Below are 21793 nucleotides of genomic sequence, written 5' to 3'. Positions count from 1 at the left end.
ATAATGCGACCAGTATCCAGTCCTGCTCTGTTATTGTTAAATCGTGACTTGCTCAGTAGCCTGTGTCTAGGCCTCGGGGAATTATGGGGGAATAAGTTTGGGAATTTTGAAGCCACTTAGTATTCTAGAATTATTCAAGAATATTGGAGAATAATCGAGCATAAAAGGAATAATGAAGAATATCATATTCACTCACACATTGATGAATGATGTTTTACCATCTGGATATTTCTGCCAGTCCCGCTTTTGTCTGGATGCTTAATTAATAGCTCTACATCACGTGTGTATCTGCACCAATGCATTAGAGTTTCAGAACATATTTCATATGACAACAAAACAGTGATCCTTCTGCAGTAAGCACTAATAGTGTTCTAGATGTATTAAATAGCGATGAAGAATCATCAGAAACATCAGAAGCAAGTGAATCTGAATACGATAATGCAAGCAAGGCTACTTCGAACTTGTACCAAAGGATGAAGGCAGACAGGACAGACCAAGGGACAGATAGCAAACAAGGAAACGAGCTAACCTCTAATAGTTCATCATCAATGCCTAGTTCGTTAAGGTTGTCTCAACATTTCTGCGTGTTAGTGTTCCTCTAAATAAGTTAGGTATATTTAGAGAACTGTTTGAAGAGAACAGATATCAACTCACAGACAAACGTAACATGTTTGATTTAATTTCTTTGATTCAAAAACGTGAATCTGATGTCATTTCTGAAGAAATTAAAGGGAAGGATCTCTCCGTTGTTTTTGATGGTACTACCTGTTTGGGTGAAGCATTAGCTATCGTTCTTCGTTATGTTGATGATGGATGGAAGATTAACCAAACACTGGTTCATCTTCAGATTGTAGTGAAGAGTTTGTCTGGTGAAGAACTTGCAAGAGAGCTCATATCAATGCTTTCTGTTCAACATAGCATTGGAACACAGCAGTTGCTTGCTGCCTTGGACCCTGAAAATCGTTTATCTTAGTCTTTTAAGTGTTGGCTGCTTTTCACACACTATTGATCATGTGGGAGAACATTTTTCAACCCCAAATCTTTCTGAGTTTATAACTTCTTGGATTACCATAGCCCAAAGACCAGGATTTTGTGGTGTGATCAAACAGGGAATTCAATGGCTACCTACAGTGCAACTCGCTGGTGGAGCCACTGGGAAGTGATTGAGCAGGTTTCTGTTCAGTTTGGTACCTTTTGTATGTAGTGAGGATCTTGGCTCAACTGCAACAGCTGCAAGATTAATCACTTTTTTTACAGATCCCCAGAAGAAGGCGCTACTTGAAGCTGAGCTTGCTACTATTATAGACTGAGGAAGACCATTTGTTACAGCTACCTATTCGCTGGAAGGTGATGGACCTCTGGCACTAGAGTACTATGAAAAAATTGAAACAGTCAAGGCTGCAATTCATGCTGCAGACACTCCAAATCTTGATGCTGTTGCACACCGTTTATCTGCTAGCATTGAAAAAAAGCTTACTGCAAAGGGCCTTTCCTCCTTCACATTCCCAAGGACCAACTTCTGCCAGCCAGACATTGCAGCAATGTATTATTCAGTATGGTACTGCATGTGTTCAACCTTATTTTAAAAAGCACTTTAACTCAAATCAAGTTGTGTTGTCAGCATTCAAAGCTGCTAGGTACTTTTCACCACAGAAAATGAATGATATTCAGCCAAATGCAGTTGCGATCGATGCATTGAAATGGTTTCCTTTTTTTAAATTCAAAAACCATTCTTGATGGGCTTAAAGGAGAACTTCCATCCTATCTTGCTAAAGTATCAGACATTGATCCAGGGCTTGATATTCTTCAGGGGTGGAAGCAAAATGAATCAGCTTTACCATGCTGGCAGCTGCTACTTGTAAGGTTTTACTGGTACAGCCTTCATCTGCAGCATCAGAAAGAGTATTTTCACTACTGAAGTCTTCTTTCAATCCACAACAGTAGCGTTCATTGCAAGATTATATTGAAGCATCATTGATGTTGCAATACAATGTACATTGACTGTATAACTTGTAAGCATTGCTACTATTATAATTTGTGACTGTCTCTGGGAAAACCTGTCTTATCGCCCATTTAAAAGTATCGAGAAATGTCGGTTTTAAATATTCAGAGTGTTGTAGCTGGCCAATGGTGGTAGCTACGCATACCAAATTTTCACACGTTTTACAACAATTTCTTACCTTCCTGATCATCCACTGAAGTAGTCAACAGCTAAGTTTCTCACCATTTTAGATAGTTTTTAAACCAAGGTTGTCTGTATCAGGTGAGCTCCAGAAGGGTGGGAGGCAGGGGCCCTGGACGGCAGGCAAGCTGGCATTCAAAAATTGAAAAGAAACATGTTGGGATGAATTAGGCCAAGTTATGGGCCATTCAGGGCTCAGAACTGGCTAAAATGAAAGGAAATTTACAGCACAGGTTGTTGTCCAACACCACAGAGCTGTACAGCCACACACAGCCATCTCCTGGTTGGCCAGGGCTCCATCAAGACCCCAGACCACTCATATGGCTCGCCACTGTACTTTAAAAAAGCAGCCAGTAAAAGCGAACCACTTTACTCTGGTCGACTGGCAGTGAAACTTGATAGTGCATTCATTAAGCTTTGTGTTTGTGTGAAAAATCAAACTTCCTGTCTTGGGCGATAAGAATGGTTTTCATAGATCCAGTCACATTTGTATTTGAGTATCATACCAGTCCTGTAACATGTACATTACACTATTGATACAAAAGTTATGAAAAATGATATTACAGTATAATCAGTATTGCATGTATTGTTACAAAAATAATAATGGAATAATCATAAGGCCACTATTTGGTGATATTGTTTTTCATCAGAAAATTTCAAATATATAGTGCGGGAGGAGGGGTCATTACCATTACCCATTATTCCCAGTACTTTCCACAGTATAGCAAGCTATAGACTTATTTTCATACCTCAACACTCCAGGGCCTGATACTCTCTGTATAACAGACAATTTGCTAACTTAGCTTAACTCAACACAGCCAGTTTGGCAACCATATCCCGTAGTCCTTTGTCATGTGATCACAGTTCCACTCGAGAATTAGTAAGCATCACTGCCGTCTAATTTTTCACATTTTCTTGGCCACAATGCAAGGTAGCTACTGTGCAGCAATCTTTAAAACGGAATCGCACATCTATTTATTTAGTTAATCAGATGAAATAATGGTTAAATCGGGAAATACGTGCGGCAATAAAACTACATGCGGGTGCTGATGAAAAACATGCATCCAATGATTATTCATAACTTCAGGTTAGAAAAAGCTACTGACTTGAAATTTCATCGGTAGTGAGCTCCAACATAACAGACCTCTCAACTATCACTGAAACACACGATTTCAGCCTTGATATCATGACCGCTTGCTGATCTCACGATTTTCAATAATATTTCCTAAGGCACGCTAAATATCCTTGTTTAAGTCTTGTAGCAGGTATTATGAGATCAGCTAATTAGAATAGTGATGCTCTCTGTGTTTTGAGGTGGAAATTTGGCAGTTTCCCGTATGACTGTGTCACAAGTGAATATGCTGTCAAACTCAATTATTAACTGAGCATTATTTGAAGGTGAAATCCTAGAAAAGACTAGCTCAACACACATGAAGAATAAGGTGAAATCCTACCATTTGTGTTATTACAAATGCTTATTACTTAATTTCAGTTGTTGTGAAGTGTACTTGTGACAGTACATCAACTGAGTTGAAAGACTAATATCACGTGATTCAACGATGGAGCAAAGATAGTAGGTTCTCAGTTGGTTACACTGTAGCATAGAGATAGCTGTGGTAAACAGCAGTATTGCACCCACATAGCTAGCTAGATGTGCCTTTAAACAATTCTTTTGTTAAACTGCATGAGCCCTATCACAAACACAAAGATGGTAGGCTTCACAGCTGCATGGGGGATGGGTGGTTGACTTTCTCACGACCAGGTCTGTTTCCAGGTTGAGAGGTCTGACATAGTTTAGCAGACAAAGAAAAATTACGTAGATTCGTGTTATGTTGTTCACTATTCATTACTGGAGTTGTCCTTGAATGAAACGTCTTATTGTGCTTTCATTGTAGATTATTAATTAAGAAGACTGGAATGATTAGTCTTATGGTGTACCTCACGTTATTTATTCGTGAGATGCAGCATTTCTTTCTTTAAACTTGTCAGTTAAGAGAGTCCCAGACCGTTTGTTGTGTGCAGTGTGTAGCTGATGAACAGCTTTGGCTGATGCTTCCTCCCTATTAAAATAACAATTGAAAAAAGAGAGTAAAACAGCAAGTGTAGGGGTGCTTGCTATACCATACCAAGACTATAGCTTGCTGTAGTGTATTTTGTTACATATTTTTTGTGTGTAGATAATAGTTTACTGGTTGCTGAAGTGGATAAAGTATTCAAGTGCTGTTGCCTCCTCTTTCTTAATTTCCAGTTTACAAATAACCATGGATCTACAGATGTAATATTCCAGATGCAATACTTGGATATTAATGCCCTGACAGCGATGTGAATGTTGTCAAAGGCAATGAAATTGGACATGCTAAGCACTGACACTTGCTGTAGTTTCTTTATACTTGTCCTGCATGGTGATGGCATCACATATCTTTTGCTTATTCTTCCTTTCCTCATTCTTTCTATGGACAGCTAGCCTAAACTTCATTCCCCCCATATTCACATATATCAGAATGAATAAAATAAACAATATTTTTAGAGTTCTAAATTAAATATTTTCACAAAGCAGTGAGATAAAGTTTTTGGCTTATGCAAAAACTGTCTGAATACCAAAGACCAAATGAAAAAGACCTTATTGAACGCCTAAACTTCCCCACAAAAAAATAATAATGGTGGAAACTACTCCACCATAAACCGTTCGAATTACAAATGCATGATGAAAGGGAAAAATGACTTACTTCATACACTAGAATTCATAAGAAGAGTCTTAAGATACCACTACCATCGCTCAAAGGTGTACATGGATCGCCCGCATGCTACTATTGGTGTGACGTCACCGTTTCCAATCCTGGTTGTTTATTATCTCTGGCAAGAGCATAGGTCTAGCTTAGCCTCCATTAGCTAGTAATTGGCAGCAACTTTCTCAAAGTGCAGGACAAATTTATCTACTTCCTGCTCTTGAAATGGAGGTACTAGATGAACCTGACGGCTAATATCAAATGCAATTGTTATAGAGTCATTCATAACATTTGTATACACAATTACAACAAAGTTATACCACAGTTATATGATTGTATATAACAAGGAATATAACTGACTATAACAGAGTATTGATCTAATATAAGACAGTACCTATAACATAAGACTATCACTGTTATAAGAACTCTAGTAAAACTGAAGTATAACAAGACTGTTATCACTTCTGATTAATATTAATTTAATGAAACAAAAAATTATAATCATGACATTATTGTAAATATATTTAAGTTTAGTCAGCATCACTTGACAAATCTGCATCAGAAGACACATCACCATCATCATCCACGGGTGGTTGATCATAACCATGCTGCACTGATTCCTCTACTGGATGTAGTACAACCTGTGACTTGATCATCTATGGCTTGCTATTTGGTGGTGGGATCTTTTCAATTACAGCGCCCTTCTTGTCTCTGACATCTTGCATGAACATTCCTTCCTTTGGTTGCCACATGTTTATCCAGTTTCATTAGATAATTGTGCAGAGTGATACGATGGTGGATGACGCACATGCATGTCATCAACCTTTCTTTGTCAGACATCACATCTGGTGTCACATCCTTCCAATAATCAGCTTGTTTTCCTGGAGACCTCTCATGATCATAAGCCTGCAATATTTGGCAGATATTACAAGGTGCTACCTTACTCTCTGTTTTAAAGAGTGAACTAGCTTTTGCTTTTTGACTGGTGAAGTCTCCTTTTCTCTTGCTGTATTGTTCTTTTATACGTTTTACAGCCCTCTGCAAAATTTAACATGTAAAGAATGATACATAAGCATTTGGCTACCGACTTCGTATCTATGCAATAGAGTAAATTGTTTCACCGATTGCTCCTTCAATCTTTTTAATGGTAGCAGAGTTGTGTTTACTAGATATTCTGTATGTTGTACACAAAATAACTAAAAAACTTACTTACATATATTTTGCTAACTTTTCATTCAGTTTAAACTGGCTTTCATCTTGCAGCAAGTTATAAACAGTGCGAATTCAGCTCTAAACACGTAATGCAAGTACATGACAGTTGGGCAATTACAACAATATTACCTGCAAGTCCACAGGAGTGACTCATTTTCGTTTGTTGCTTCACTTGCTTGGAGTATCACCTGAGCTTCCTGGACTAGAAGAACTATTGGTGACATGCCTTACTTCATCTTCTAGTGACTGCTGGTGCGCTTGAAGATGTCATCTGGCTTTCAATGCCAGTCAAGTGATTCATCACTTCATCCAACTTTCCCCCCAAGTGCTAGCAACCAACTCTGCCATCTCCCCACTACTACATTTGAAGACCTCACATGAGGGTGGTATTGGTTACTATTGGAATGGTTTGACCTGGCTGCCAAAAAATGTCACCTTCAGATTGTGGGATATTAACAACCAAAATTCTTTCTATAAGCATGTTCACATTCATTTATGCAGCTTGAAATTCCTACAGACGAGGACTTGGATGAAGGAAAAGAAGCCGGTCATACTCCTGGAGGACACACTGGCACTTCTATTGATGGCGCACTAGAAATCCTACTGCATGTTGACCATACGTATCTGGTATAAAACTACGAGGTCAGTAGCTAAATAGTAAAAAAGGTTTAGGATTGGAATTTCTTGAAACATACTAAATGCTGAAACAATGATTTAGGATTTAAAATATTCCTTCTTCAGGCACTGAAATTTGTAAGCTGTGTATTTCGAGGGGTTCACAGATAGTGGCTAAAAGTATGAAAATTTTCCTTGGAAAAAAAAACCTCTATATGTGACCTAATTTTAAAAAACTGCTGATATCTGCACAATTTTCAAAATGCATTTTATTTGTTCTTTGCTTTCTACAGTGACAGAGAAATGTACTAGTTAAGTTTCAGCTTCATAAGTTAAGCAGTGTTGGAAATACAGCAGTAGACACCCGGACGAGCAAATAAATTGATATGTACAGAAGCTATCGAGAAATGAATCCACAGGCGCTTATATAAACCATCATAACTTAATGGCATACGGAATTGAATCTTTGCTCATTGTGTTTGTCATGAATTTGTGCATCCACCAAGGTATAGTTTTTGTCCCAGGCATGCTTCTGTGTTTAAGGAAGGAAAATTCACTGAAAAATGATTGTCAGTAAATTCGTTCGTCACTGCAATGTAAACAAACATCTGTAACTTTGAAATCCTTTCGTGTATGGAGATGAAACAAAGATTTTTGTACTCCCTATGAACAGGCGAACACAATGATGCCCAGGATTTATCCATTGGTGGCTTAATTCGCCCACCATGAGGCGATAAAAATTAGCATATTTTTTTCTGGAGCTTGTGTTTTTTTACCAATAGATTTTAAATGCATTTTATTACAAAAGTAGTGTTGTGTGTATATCGACGGTTTTCCAAAATTCGGTCATATATAGCATGTGAATCCTAAATTCGTTTGGGCCCTACTACATACACAACATTCCACACATCATAAATTTTTTTTGAAAAACAAAAAACTTACATACATATATATAGTATACAATGAAATTACACAGCTTTACTGAGTTCACACTACTACCTAGTCTGCTAACGTTTTGGAAGGTTCTTATTCAAGAAAATTAATGATATCCACATTTTCTGGTTTAAGACAGTTTCGTTTTGCATTGGTGATTGTTCCAGACACAGAGAATACTCTTTCAGATGGAACGGATGTCACTGGAACACACAAAAGCTGCTTTGCCAGCTTTGCAAGAAGGGGATATCTTTACTGGTTTGCTTTCCACCATGTAATTGGGTTAGTTTTAGGGCCTAGCACTTCTTTTTCAAAACTTTCTAGTTCACTCTCAGGAGTGTGTACTGCTGATTGGCTTGTTGAAATGTCACCTAGTAATATTTCCAGAGCTGTCTTCTTTTCAGTAGCTTCCTGACTTTCTTCCTCATGCTCACCATTACTTTCTTGAGTTTCTCCATTACTAAACTTGCTTAAACGTCCCAAGATTGTTTCACGAGCTGCACAACTTTGCTCACTGGTAGCAAATTTAAGACTGGAGTATCTAGGATCTAGTGCAGTACACAGAAAGGGGATGCTAGAAGCTATGTATTCTTCATCTATCTCAAAGCGTTCCGTCAAATCCTTTGACACCTGCTTTTTAAGATGTTTGACAGCTGGTACACCATTATCATCAGGTTTTAGATGATTCCGGATCAGCCCATGTAAAACTGGATAAATGATCGAAGATGAAACATTAAATTCATAACCAAAAACAGTGGTAGCCATTTGAAGTGGCTTTAAAACCTTAGCCAATTGATCTAGCAACACCCACTGGTCATCTTTCAAATATAATTGTTGGTACTGATCTTTGGAAACAGCAGGATCATGTAATACTGCATATATCGCTACCTTCTGTTCCATTAAATGATCTATCATGAAAAAAGTTGAGTTCCAACGAGTAGACACATCTTGGATAAGGTGATGCTGTTGAACTTTTAGCTGCACTTGCTTTTCCTTAAGTGCTGTTGATGCCACAACACTATGTTTAAAGTGGGTAACAAGTTTTCTTGCTACAGCTATTACTATATCGATTGTGGGATGATTAAGTCCAGCATTAACACTGAGCTGCAATGTATGTGCAGCACATCCAAAATGTGGCCACCCTGTTAAATTTGCACCCAACACAGCATTTGCTGCATTATCACTTACTAGAGCACTAACATGTTCATCAGTTATACCCCACTCCTTAGTAGCTTCTAGTAGCCTTTCAGAAATATTGACACCAGTGTGGCGCTCTCCCATCTCTCTAGTAAGCAGCACCCTAGAACAGAGCTCCCAGTTACCAGAAATTAAGTGAACTGTTATTGTAATATAACTTTGTGTTGAAGCACTCATCCTAATATCACTGGTAAGTCCAACATGCCTGTCGTGTAGCTCAGCTCCTACTCTCTCCACCTGGTACATACGATGACAAACAGTGGTAATGTGCGTGTGTGATAGAACTTGATAGTCTGGCTCAAGATAGTTGATTAGCTGTCTGAAGCCATTTCCTTCTACTATACTAACTGGACGCAAGTCTCTGGCAACCATCTCACAAACTAGTTTTGTCACCTTAGCTGCACGATCGGATGAACACTTTCTCTTCACTCCCACAAAAGAGTCCATCAATCTTTGTCCAGGATCCTCAGAGGCAGAGCTGTCGCTAGAATCCAAGCTCACAATCTGATCGTGCTTAGCAATTAAATGGCTTCGCATTGACGATGTTCCACCGTGATAATTAACTTTGTATCACAAAGTGTACATTGTACAATTTTATTGCCGTCCTTCTTGAAGTATTTCCATACTGAGCTTCTTTGTCGTCTTGACATGGCGATGCAACATTTGTATTCTATCAATCATAATAATCATATAATGACTATTAGCTAGCACCAAAATACAATTCGCGATAACGACAATACGACATGTGTTAGCCAACAGTGTGTACTAATTAGAGATACCGAATATTCGATATGCTTTCTAATAAACCGAATACCAGTATTTCGATCGAATATTTGTTAAACCGGATAATCGTTTCAGCACTAATTCCAATGCAGATAAATTCTTTGTGATCAAATGGTTAGGAGACCATGATGATAAACTTTTTGATGTAATGCCAGCAAAACGTGTTGTGCCACCAGAAAGGTTAACATACTAAATTTGCAATCCGGTATTGTTTGTCAGGCTGATTATGTGGGGCAATTCTACAAAGTGAAAGTGATTGCAACTGGTAAGTATGAATGGGAAATTACATACGTAATGTGTGAAATATATAAATATAGGAACAAGCAAGGAAATGGAGTCAGTCTTTAAAAGGATTGAACACAATATGGCTAAACTGAACAATGATGATGAATCGCCTAATGCCAGTAGTTTTTTTTTGTTAAAGCTGATAACAACTATACACCCTTCATTGTTAGGTTGTCTAGAAGCATGTCAAACAGTCAGATGGGAGAAAGGTACATAACATGTTCATGAGTTCATCATTTAAATAGAATTTTTCACACATTCAGGGATCAAAGTATGGACAGAATATCATCCCAGTTGATAGTGATGATGAATCACCTAATGTCAGTAACATTCTTTTTTTTAACCCCGATAGTAACTGATTTTCATTGTTACGTAGGTTGCCTCGAAGCATGTCAAACAGTCAGATGGGAAAAAGGTACATAACATGTTCATGAGTTCATCATTTAAAATAGAATTTTTCACACATTCAGGGATCTAAGTATGGACAGAAGGCCACCCTAGTTGATAGTGATGATGAATTGCCTAATGTCAGTAACAGTTTCTTTTTGTTAATCCTGATAGTACGTAACTTTCATTGTTAGGTTGCCTCAAAGCATGTCAAACTGTCAGATGGGAAAAAGGTACATGACTTGCATGTGTATGAGTTCAGGGATTTTACTAGGGGGGGGGGGGGGGGAGCAAAGGGGGCATCCTGCCCCTCCTGAAAATGATCCTGCCCTCCCTGAACTCTGCCTCAACCAGCTTGAGTAAACAGGTGATTTAGCCTAATTTAAGTTCTGCCCCCCCCCACCCCCTCAATTTCTGAAAAACTTGGATTGCCCCCCCTGAATTTATTTTCTAGAAAAATCCCTGTGAGTTCATCATTTAAGATATAATTTTAACAGTGTCTTTTTGTTAGACATGATAGTAACTATATACCCTTTGTTGTTAGGTTGCCTTGAAGTATGATAAACAGCATTATGGAAAACAAAAGGTATGTTGTCATCATGACAAGAAATTTTGTACAGTGGATCCTCAGCTATGCAATCCTAGGTTTAGGTGAAGGTTTCAACTTATTAATAAATGAATTTATTTGAATGAAGCCTGTTGATTTCTGTAATTCTATTAAATTACCTTTGTTATAGCAGTAATCACAGTCACACTAGCAATAAAATATTATAAATGAACAGTCAATTGTGGCGTTTAAATAATTGAGGTCTTCAGGTGCAATTTACTTTATCTTTTTTAATTGTCTAAAAGGGATCCATCCGTGGAGTCAAGCGCAAGCTGCTTTCCAATGTAGACTTTGACAGGAACACTTCAAAAGTAAATTTTTGTGTGCCTTCCCTTTGCATTTTTCATTCTTTGTATAATAGAGAATGAAGGATGTCAACCATTGGATTTGTTTTCAGTTCCTAATGAAGATGAAGTTGTTGAGTCTGATGATGAACCACGGGAAGGTAATATTATACATGTGCATTGAATATACAGTACATATACAATCAATTAAATCTGTTAAGCAGGACATTTGAAATTGAGGACAGCCTGTGTGATCTGTTCCAAAGTGCCTTTTAATGTGTAAACTGACCGAAAAAATCAGGACACCTTGATAATCATTAACTGTTTGATGTGTCACTAGCATCACCAGTGCACATTTAGGGTTTTTAATACACAGTATGTGACATTCATTATATATTCTGCTTTAACTGGTGAAGACTATAATTGTGTTACAGACAATTTCCTTAGCTACTCCTAATATAGACAGCACATGAAGGCATTATAATGTTAACACTTTAGCACTGCAAAAAGATATAATGTATGTATAGCTACATTATACAGTACACAAAATAAAACTACTAAAAAGGTCAGTAAAAGTGAAATCAAAAGTAAAAAGTCAAAACTGTGAAGTTGTTTCCACAATCATATTACAGTAGATCTGCAATTATCTTTTGATTATCTGAAGTCTCGATTATCCAAACAGTGTGCATAACTGTTCTTTTGAGAACTACTGTATGTTTTATTAGAGTAGTGTATATTCTATTGGAGTAGTTAAACAAAGCTCTGAATGAGATTGCCATATCCACATTATACACTTGTGGCATGCATGTGCTCAGATCATTGTATACACATGAGGGTTGAAATAAAGTGACAACTGGTTCTGGACCACAAAACACTTGCTATAGTGCTGGACATCATAACTTTCCAAAAGTTATTTTCTGTGTTTGTGAGGTCATAACTTTATGTGGGTTTGGTCAATGTTAATGAAATTTGGACAGGTGGAGCATGAAGCCATTGTGGTTAACCAAACGGAAGTTGAAGCCATACCAATGTGAACACTTCGTGCAATGATGTAATAATTGGTTAGATTCAGTATTTTACATATTACAACATTTCTCCATGTAGGTGTAAGCCACAAGCCTGAATCTTGGTGGGAATGGAGAACAGTGATAGCTCTAACTTTTTGTAAAACAGATTTTTGATATCTTTTTTTATTTTGATGTTATTATGTATTAAAGGCTAACACAACTGACAACCTTTTTCAACCAAACAGCCATCAATGCTCATCAAACTTGGTACACACATACAATGGAACATTTAGAAAAAATTTGTAAACCAGATTTTTGAAAAATTGTTTTAGTCAAAAGTTATGATTTTTTAAAAGAAGAGAGGTACCAGCCCTAGCGGAACTCCCATCCACCACACTATACTCTATGGCATAAAAGGGATTTAGCCTACTACAGAGCTATCAAACAGGACCTACAGAACAAAGGAAGAACAAAGATGAGTTGTTTGTGCATGCAGTATATACATACATACATACATGCAATAAAAAAAGTTAGTCAGTGTTCACATTGTAGATCTTCCGGTGTGATTTGTACTTCTTCACTGCTTTTTCCAAGTCAGGTCCTGCAGTCAAGCCTTCCTTATATGCAGCTACATAGTCTCTCATCTTCCTAAAAAACTTCCTGAGAAACATCATCAAGTGCAGGACAGATATGTAGCTCAAGACCCTTGAAGGAGTAATTGCAATGCGCCCTGGTATATTTTTTGCTATGGCCCACACTCTTTCAATCGGGTTCAACTCACAGTGAAATTTAGGAAGAAAAAAGCCTTGGTAGCCATAAGATAACAACAAAGTCTCCAACTTGGTTTTTTCAAACATAAAGTCATGATGGGTTCTCAATTCTGCACGCGTTTTGTCTGCATTCATTCTGTCTGTATTTTTCCCCCTATCCTCTAAGACAAGCTTCATTCCCTTAGGCTGACCTTTTGTGGGACCCTCCTTAGTTATGACCATGCTGTACAATTTGCCATTACACATTGTATCATGCATTTTTGGTTGCTTGCCTCCTGGTTTAACATTCATGCGGTTAACGTTTAAGGCAAAGTGTCGCCAAGAGACTGCTAGTCATTCTAATTTAGTGTGTCAGCAAAGCCATACCAACCCAAAGCAATTCTGGAGGTGGATTAATACAGTGAAAGGCTATCGTAATCCCATCCCATCCCTCCACTCCATGACTCTGGTAATACAATCACCAAAGACTCTGACAAGGCATCATTGTTTAATAGATATTTCTGTTCAGTTTTCACCAAGGAAAATACCTCTAATCTTGACTCACTAACTCCTGAATCCTCACATTCTACTATCATCGACTCAATCTCTATAACACCTGAAGAAGTTCATGCTGAACTGTGCCACTTGAGTGTTAACAAAGCCTGTGGCCCTGATAATATTACTCCATTTCTACTGAAAAATGCTGCAGATTATATTTCCATTCCTCTTTGTCACTTATTCAACAAATCACTATCAACAGGTACTCTTCCCTTTGACTGGATTTCAGGAAATATTGTTCCGATACACAAGCGTAATAACAAGCATAATCCTAGCAACTACAGACCAATCAGTCTCACTTCTGTTGTAATCAAAGTTTTTGAGTGTATTTTGCACCGACACTTAGTTTCTGCTTAGTCCTTCTCAATCTGGCTTCAAAAATAAAAGATCTGCTGTAACTCGGTTTAGATTTTTTCTAACTAAAAGAAAACAAAGAGTGGTAATCAATGGTACTTTTTCAGATTGGGCCATTGTTACTTCTGGAGTTCCACAGGGAACTGTTTTGGGTCCACTTTTGTTTTTGATTTACGTAAATGATTTGGCTTCTATTGTAAAACACTCCACTGTTAAAATGTTTGCTGATGATGTTTTACTTTATGCTCCAGCTAACACTCTCAAGGAATGTTCTTCCCTACAAAATGACCTCACTGCCATTTCTTCTTGGGCTAGTCGTTGGCAATTAAAGTTAAATCCCACCAAATGTGAAGCTTTGATGATTACTAACAAACGCAAACCAATTCCATTTACATACCCCATTAACTATCAACCTATTTCATGGAGCAATCCTGTGAAGTATCTTGCAGGTAGATTCCAAGTTAAACTGGTCTAAGCATTGCAAGTTTGTTGTCAGTAAGGGCACCAAGTCTTTGAACTATTTACGTAGATCAATGTTTGGTTGCAACTGTGCAGCTAAGTGAGCCGCATACAAAGCTATCATCTGGCCAACACTAGAGTATGCTGCAGTCGTATGGAATTCCCATAATTTGGGAGATATCCAACTACTAGAGTCCCTACAAAAGCGGGCAGCTCGATGGATCTGTGGGAGTCGCTGGAGTCCATCTACCAGCTCTTGGACCATTTTTTCGAATGATTGTTGCTCCCAACTTCACTTTCCTTCTCTCCAGTCAAAACGAAGTTTCCTTTCGGTCAGTTTCCTCAATGACACATATATCACCAGCAAACATCTATTATATTTAATAGTCACTGTTCATTTATTTCCATGGCATCTACCAGAAGTCACCATCTTTCACACTAGTCCCTCCACAGTCCACCATTAATTCTAGGAGATATTCTTTTTTGTCAACACAATTTTCTTCTGGAACACTGTACCATTACATATCCTTGATGACAGTAATCGAAAGTCTTTCCGGCATCACCTTTATAATTACTTATGTGTCAAGTAACTTCTTAATCACTGTTTTGTGTTTTGTTGTGTACTGTTTAGTTTGTAGTGTACTGTAGGTATATGTATGTTTGTTTTTGTAGGCGGACACCTTGTACAGGCTTTGCCTTTTGTGTATGCCTTCCTTTTTGGTAAATTGATAATAATAATAATAATAAGGCATTGTCAGCAAAGGCAGTGTGTCCTGAGCTATGGTCAAAAAACCAAAGCACATTGTAGTGTTCCGATGAATACTTAATTTTAGCAATTTTAATAGCAACAACCATTTGCTGTAAAAACTTATCACTATTCCAATACCCTTCTAATTCTGCTCCAATTTTCAACAAAACTCTAGCCTGTTGCTTAAGATCAGGGTACATTAGTTTACCCTGTTCAAACTCAGTGTCGGTTAAAGCCAAAATTAATAGCCATTGTACTCGTCAATAAAGTCACTAACCATAATGCCCCTACCTTGCCCTTTAGGTTTAATTACCATTTTACGCTTCTCACCCCACATCCACCCTGGTCATCATTCGCATGAAACATACTCTCATCATGGAAAATAAGTACAAGTTTCCTAGGTGGCTGTCCTGGGGGCAATATTGGAACAGATACAGAAGATTGTGAGGGTTCATCATTGCACAGTGGTGGAGGAAGATGTGTCTTAGCCCACACATCCCATTTTGTAATGTAAAGCTTTCGATATTCAACTACGTCTGCCCATTCATGACCATCAATATAAACTCCCTTTTTAGAACTCATTGGCTCAAAGCCTAACCAATGGAGCCATCGACGTGCAGTACGTTCTGTGATTTTAGTGGGAGCATTAGCATCTTTTTCTTGAACCTATGGTAAAAGAGTGGAGTTAACCCAAGTACGGAATTCAACCGAAGTCATGTTTAGCTTACCTTGTTCATAAGAGTGCGTCCGAACCCATGCTAAAGCCATTTTTTAATATTTTTCATCCTCTAATGCAAAATATCTTTGGTGCTTACCTCTATTTTCTTCAAAGCTTCTATGGTTAGATAGATAGGCTTTTCTCCAGGACCTATTGAAGCACCAGATAACCAGCAAAGTTCTGCAGGCCAATAGCTACTGTACCTGATTGTTCTTCCTGTTACTCCAAAGCAGTGGGCCACTTCTTCTGCAGTTTCTGTCTTTGGTATCTAGTTTGCTCAATTTTTTATTACTGTGCAGGCCTCACAAGGAGCATGTACCTTGAGTCACTGCACAAATATATCGTACATCATCATGGCAAAAATTTGGGTATCTTCTCGATCTATTTCATCCAGCCAATCCATGTAGAGTGACGGTATGTCCTCTACTGAGATGTCTTCCACGTAATCTTCGTCATCAGAGTCCAAATTCTCATCCATATTATCGTCCATAATGGTGGAAGGGGCTAGAAAGATAACAGATTCATTCAGATCCACAGAAGAATGAGGTCCTTCGCTCAATTCTTGCTGTTCCTCCATTGTGTCTTGCTGTTTCTGAACCTTCATTTCTCGCATCCACTTTGCCTTATCCTTCAGGACATTCTTTCTCTTCCATGGTGTTTGTTGAGACATTTTAGCACAGTATAGATCGAACAAGAAAGATAGTTTCAATGAGTAGAGATAACAAAGTTCATAAGTATGTGTTATTATACGGATGCGTAACCGATGTTTATAATTATTATTATAACAACTTACCAATATCAAAGGCGCCGCAAGCGATACGATTGGCTAGAAATCATCACGCCATATCTCGCCACTACAGACGTCTATTGACGTCAAATTTGAGTTTCTATTAGCGATAAATGATGTCTATAGCCGTATCAAACGTCAGCGCTCCAGGATTAATTGTACTAGAGTTATAGCGTGTCGCGTTTTTGGAAAGTTATGATGTCCAGAACTATAGTGCATCCAAATGATCATTTTACTCTTATGCTTCTCCCAACCTTTTTTAAGCAACTGAACTTAACTTTCTTCCTTCAATCACTTTACTATCACCTAAGTTATATACTCTATCCTAGTGGAATATAATTATGAACACAAACACAATAGGTAAACACAATTCCTGTCTACGTTCAAATTATCCACTTACTGTGGACTTCATTGACCTGTTGCATAGCCAGCCACTACAGCTCCAGTTTCTTCAACAGTAATTGTAGTCTGTGAACCATCATACCATGCAGTCTTTATAAAGACAGCTACATTCCTGGTGTCACACTGAATTAGAATGTGTTGTCACCTGGTGAAAGGAAGCAATAATAACTATATACGTATAACTCTCTTACTTTTTCCATACTGCACACTTATGGAAACACATCAAGACACACGGTAGTGTGTCGTGCGGCCCAAGAAGCCGGCGCGCCACACCGTGAGTATATTGACAGGAAGAACGAAAACGTCATTTTCACACCTTTGTATCTCGGTGATCACTTATCTGATTGGAACCAAATTTGCTACACAGTTGCCCGCCAGCCAAGGGAGTCTACATTCCAAATTTGAAGGAAATCGCTCCAGCCATTTCCGAGATACGAGCTGCCAAAGTTTCGTTTTTTTTTCTTCTTCGTTTTTTTTTCTTCTTCGTCTTTTCGCACACTTGCAAAAATTGCTATAACAAGCAAACGCGTACTCCGATCGCCTTGAAATTTGGCACACAGAAAGGGAGTCCAAAGGCGAATCCTAGCATCAAATTTGGTACAAATCCGATGAATGGCTCAGGAGTTATGACCGATTATTCGCGTAAAACAAGATCGATTTGTTGTCACGCCTACAGGGTAAACCGCTTCATGGACTGAGTTGAAAATTGCTATGAAGATGGAGTAACCATCGTAGGAGTGCCTTTTGGTGGTTTGAAAGGAATCGAGATAAAGACCACGGAGACATGACACAAAACCCAACCTGTGTCACAATTACACGATCGATTTTTATGAATAAAAAAGTATTAGTTTTCACGCCTACTAGGCAAACCACTTAGAGCAATGAGCTGAAAATCGGTGTATAGCTGGAATAATCTTCATAGAAAGTCCTTGCAGTAGTACAGAAGAATCGGATTACAAACCACTGAGTTATGATTCGAAAGCCAGTAGCAAATGCGAGATCGAGATACTCTAATAGAACAGTCACCCTAATAGAGCATTCGGCTAATTTATTTACTCCATTATAGAATTTTATTACATCACAAGTTATTCTGTAGGGAGTTCAGCTGCAAACAGTTAATCTTATAGACAGTTCAGCAAGAAGACAGTCACCATGTGGAGAGTTAAGCAAATATACCACTATAGAGATTCAGAACATTACAAGTCACACTGAAGAAAGTTCAGCTATAAACAAGTCATGCACTGTGTAGAGAATTCAGCTACAATTAAGTCACTCTCTAGAGAATTTAGTTACACAGAATTCAGCTACACACAAGTCACTGTGGAGAGAGTTCTGCTACAAACAAATTACCCTTTAGAGTGATCAGCTACAAACAAAACACTTTGCAGGGTGTTCAACTGCAACATATCAATTACTTTTAGAGTGATCAGCAATGAACAAATCAACACAAATCTACCTGTAGAGAGATCAGCTAGAAACAAATCACCCTGAAGAGAGTTCAGCTACAAAAAATCACCCTGTAGAGACATCAGCTAGAAACTAGACACAATGTAAGGAGTTCAGCTACAAGCAATCACCCTGTAGAGAGTTCAGCTAAAACAAATCAACCTGCAGAGAGATCAGCTACAAACAAATCACCTTATAGAGAGTTCAGCTACAAACAGATTACCTGTAGAGAGATCGGATAGAAACAAATCAACCTGCAGAGAGATCAGCTATATACACACAAATCAACTTGTAGAGAGATCAGCTACAAACAAATCACCCTGTAGAGAGATCAGCTAGAAACTACACACAATGTAAGGAGTTCAGCTACAAACAAATCACCCTGTAGAGAGATCAGCTACAAACTAGACACAAAGTAAGGAGTTCAGCTACAAGCAAATTACCCTGTAGAGAGTTCATCTACAAACAAATCAACCTGTAGAGCAATCAGCTAGAAACAAATCACCCTGAAGAGAGGTCAGCTACAAAAAATCACCCTGTAGAGAGATCAGCTAGAAACAAATCACCCTGAAGAGAGGTCATCTACAAAAAATCACCCTGTAGAGAGATCAGCTACAAACAAAATTGCCCTGTAGAGAGATTGGCTACAAACAAATCAACCTGCAGAGAGATCAGCTACACACAAATCAACTTGTAGAGAGTTCAGCTACAAACAAATTGCCCTGTAGAGAGATTGGCTACAAACAAATCAACCTGCAGAGAGATCAGCTACAAACAAATCAGCCTGTAGAGAGTTCAGCTAAAACAAATCAACCTGCAGAGAGATCAACTACAAACAAATCACCTTATAGAGAGTTCAGCTACAAACAAATTACCCTATAGAGAGATCGGCTACAAACAAATCAACCTGCAGAGAGATCAGCTACAAACAAATCAGCCTGTAGAGAGATCGGCTACAAACAAATCAACCTGCAGAGAGATCAGCTACACACAAATCAACTTGTAGAGAGATCAATTACAAACAAATCACCCTGTAGAGAGATCAGCTAGAAACTACACACAATGTAAGGAGTTCAGCTACAAATAAATCACCTTATAGAGAGTTCAGCTACAAACAAATCACTCTGTAGAGAGATCAGCTAGAAACTGGACACAATGTAAGGAGTTCAGCTACAAGCAAATCACCCTTTAGTGAGTTCAGCTACAAACAAATCAACCTGCAGTGAGATCACCTACAAAAAAGCACCTTGTACAGAGTTCAGCTACAAACAAATTACCCTGTAGAGAGATCGGCTACAAACAAATCAACCAGTAGAAAGATCAGCTACACACAAATCAACTTGTAGAGAGATCAGCTACAAACAAATCACCCTGTAGAGAGATCAGCTAGAAACTAGTCACAATGTAAGGAGTTCAGCTACAAGTAAATCACCCTGTAGAGAGTTCAGCTAAAACAAATCAACCTGCAGAGAGATCAGCTACAAATAAATCACTTTATAGACAGTTCAGCTACAAACAAATTACCTTGTAGAGAGATCGGCTGCAAATTAATCAACCTGCAGAGAGATCAGCTACACACAAATCAACTTGTAGAGAGATCAGCTACAAACAAATCACCCTGTAGAGAGATCAGCTAGAAACTAGATACAATGCAAGGAGTTCAGCTACAAGCAAAGTGAGTTCAGCTACAAACAAATCAACCTGCAGTGAGATCACCCACAAAAACGCACTTGTACAGAGTTCAGTTACAAACAAATCACCCTGTAGAGAGATCAGGTAGAAGAATTCACCTTGTAGAGAGTTCAGCAACAAAGAAACCACCATGTAGAGAGTTCAGCTGCAAACAAATCACCCAGTAGAAAGATCAGCTAGAAGAAGTTACCTTGTAGAGAGTTCATTTACAAAGAAACCATCATATAGAGAGTTCAGCTACAAAGAAATTACCCTGTAGAGAGATCAGCTAGAAGAAGTCACCTTGTAAAGAGTTTAGCTACAAAGAAACCATCATGTACAGAGTTCAGCTACAAAGAAACCACCTGTACAGAATTCAACTACAAACAAATTACCCTGTATAGAGATGAGCTAGAAGAAGTTACCTTGTAGATAGTTCAGCTACAACAATTCACCCTGTAGAAAGATCAGCTAGAAGAAGTCACCTTGTAGAGTGTTTAGTTACAAAGAAACCATCATGTAGAGAGTTCAGCTGCAAACAAATCACTCTGTAGAGAGTTCAGTTACAAAGAAACCGCCATGTAGAGAGTTCAGCCTCATACAAACCAGCTTGTAGAGAATTCAACTACAACAAATCACCCTGTAGAGAAGAAGTTACCTTGTAGAGAGTTCAGCTACAAAGAAACCACCATGTAGAGAGTTTAGCTGCAAACAATTCACCTGTAGAGAGTTCAGCTAGAAACAAATCACCCCGTAGAGAGATCAACTGGACGAAGTCACCTTGTAGAGAGTTCAGCTACAAAGAAACTATCATGTAGAGAGTTCAGCTGCAAACAAATCACCCTGCAGAGAGTTCAGCTACAAAAAAATCACCCTGTAGAGAGTTCAGCTAGACGAAGTCACCTTATAGAGAGTTCAGCTACAAAGAAACCATCATGTAGAGAGTTCGGCTATAAAGACACCACCATGTAGAGAGTTTAGCTGCAAACAAATCACCTGTAGAGAGTTCAGCTACAAAGAAACCATCCTGTATATAGTTCAGCTACATTTCAAGTCACCCAGTAGAGAGATCAGCTGCAAAAAAAATCCTGTGGGGAATAATGAGCATGTAATAAATATATGTATATAATTTGTATAATTACTAATAAAATCAAAAATAATTGAAGTACTAAAATTCTTCTTTAAGTTCTTTTCTTCTTCCTGTGGTAAAGAAAAAAACACATGGGTTAAAAAAGCCCCAAAGCCAGCCATAGGCCGGCTTTGCAGTATACAAATACAAAAAGAAGTGATATCTAATCAAAAACAGCCATGCTGTAAAAAAAGGTGCGGCCCCCATAAAGGCCATGGTGAAAAAAGATGTGAAATCCAAGGTGGCGGCCAAGAAATAGCTGTGATGGTAGGTTAATGGTTACATTTTAATAATGGCAATTCAGGTGAATTTTGTGCCGCTTGGTCTTGGCACCAAATTCACCTGAATTGTTGTTATTAAAATGTAACCATTAATCTACCATCACAGCCATTTCTTGGCCGCCACCTTGGATTTCACATCTTTTTTCACCATGGCCTTTATGGGGGCCGCACCTTTTTTTACAGCTTGGCTGTTTTTGATTAGATTATATATGACACAAACACTTACACATGTATACATAAAACTATACCATTGCTGTATTGATAATTCAATGA

At 38.3% G+C, this 21793-nt stretch overlaps 1 protein-coding gene across 1 annotated transcript; it reads right to left on the bottom strand.

Annotated features, from left to right (window-relative positions):
- Positions 1-7920: 7920 nt before the first annotated feature.
- Positions 7921-9402, bottom strand: LOC136244100 (zinc finger BED domain-containing protein 4-like). The gene has a single exon (XM_066035618.1). It carries the CDS (start codon positions 9400-9402, stop codon positions 7921-7923), a length of 1482 nt encoding a protein of 493 aa, XP_065891690.1.
- Between the last annotated feature and the right edge of the window lie 12391 nt (positions 9403-21793).

The sequence above is a fragment of the Dysidea avara genome, chromosome 14 (genome assembly GCF_963678975.1).
Source record: "Dysidea avara chromosome 14, odDysAvar1.4, whole genome shotgun sequence".
NCBI classification, from domain to species: Eukaryota; Metazoa; Porifera; class Demospongiae; order Dictyoceratida; family Dysideidae; genus Dysidea; species Dysidea avara.
This window is presented reverse-complemented; position numbering and strand designations above follow the sequence as displayed.

Excerpts from the sequence above, each read along its gene's own strand:
- LOC136244100 (XM_066035618.1), bottom strand. The coding sequence starts at position 9,402 with ATGCGAAGCCATTTAATTGCTAAGCACGATCAGATTGTGAGCTTGGAT.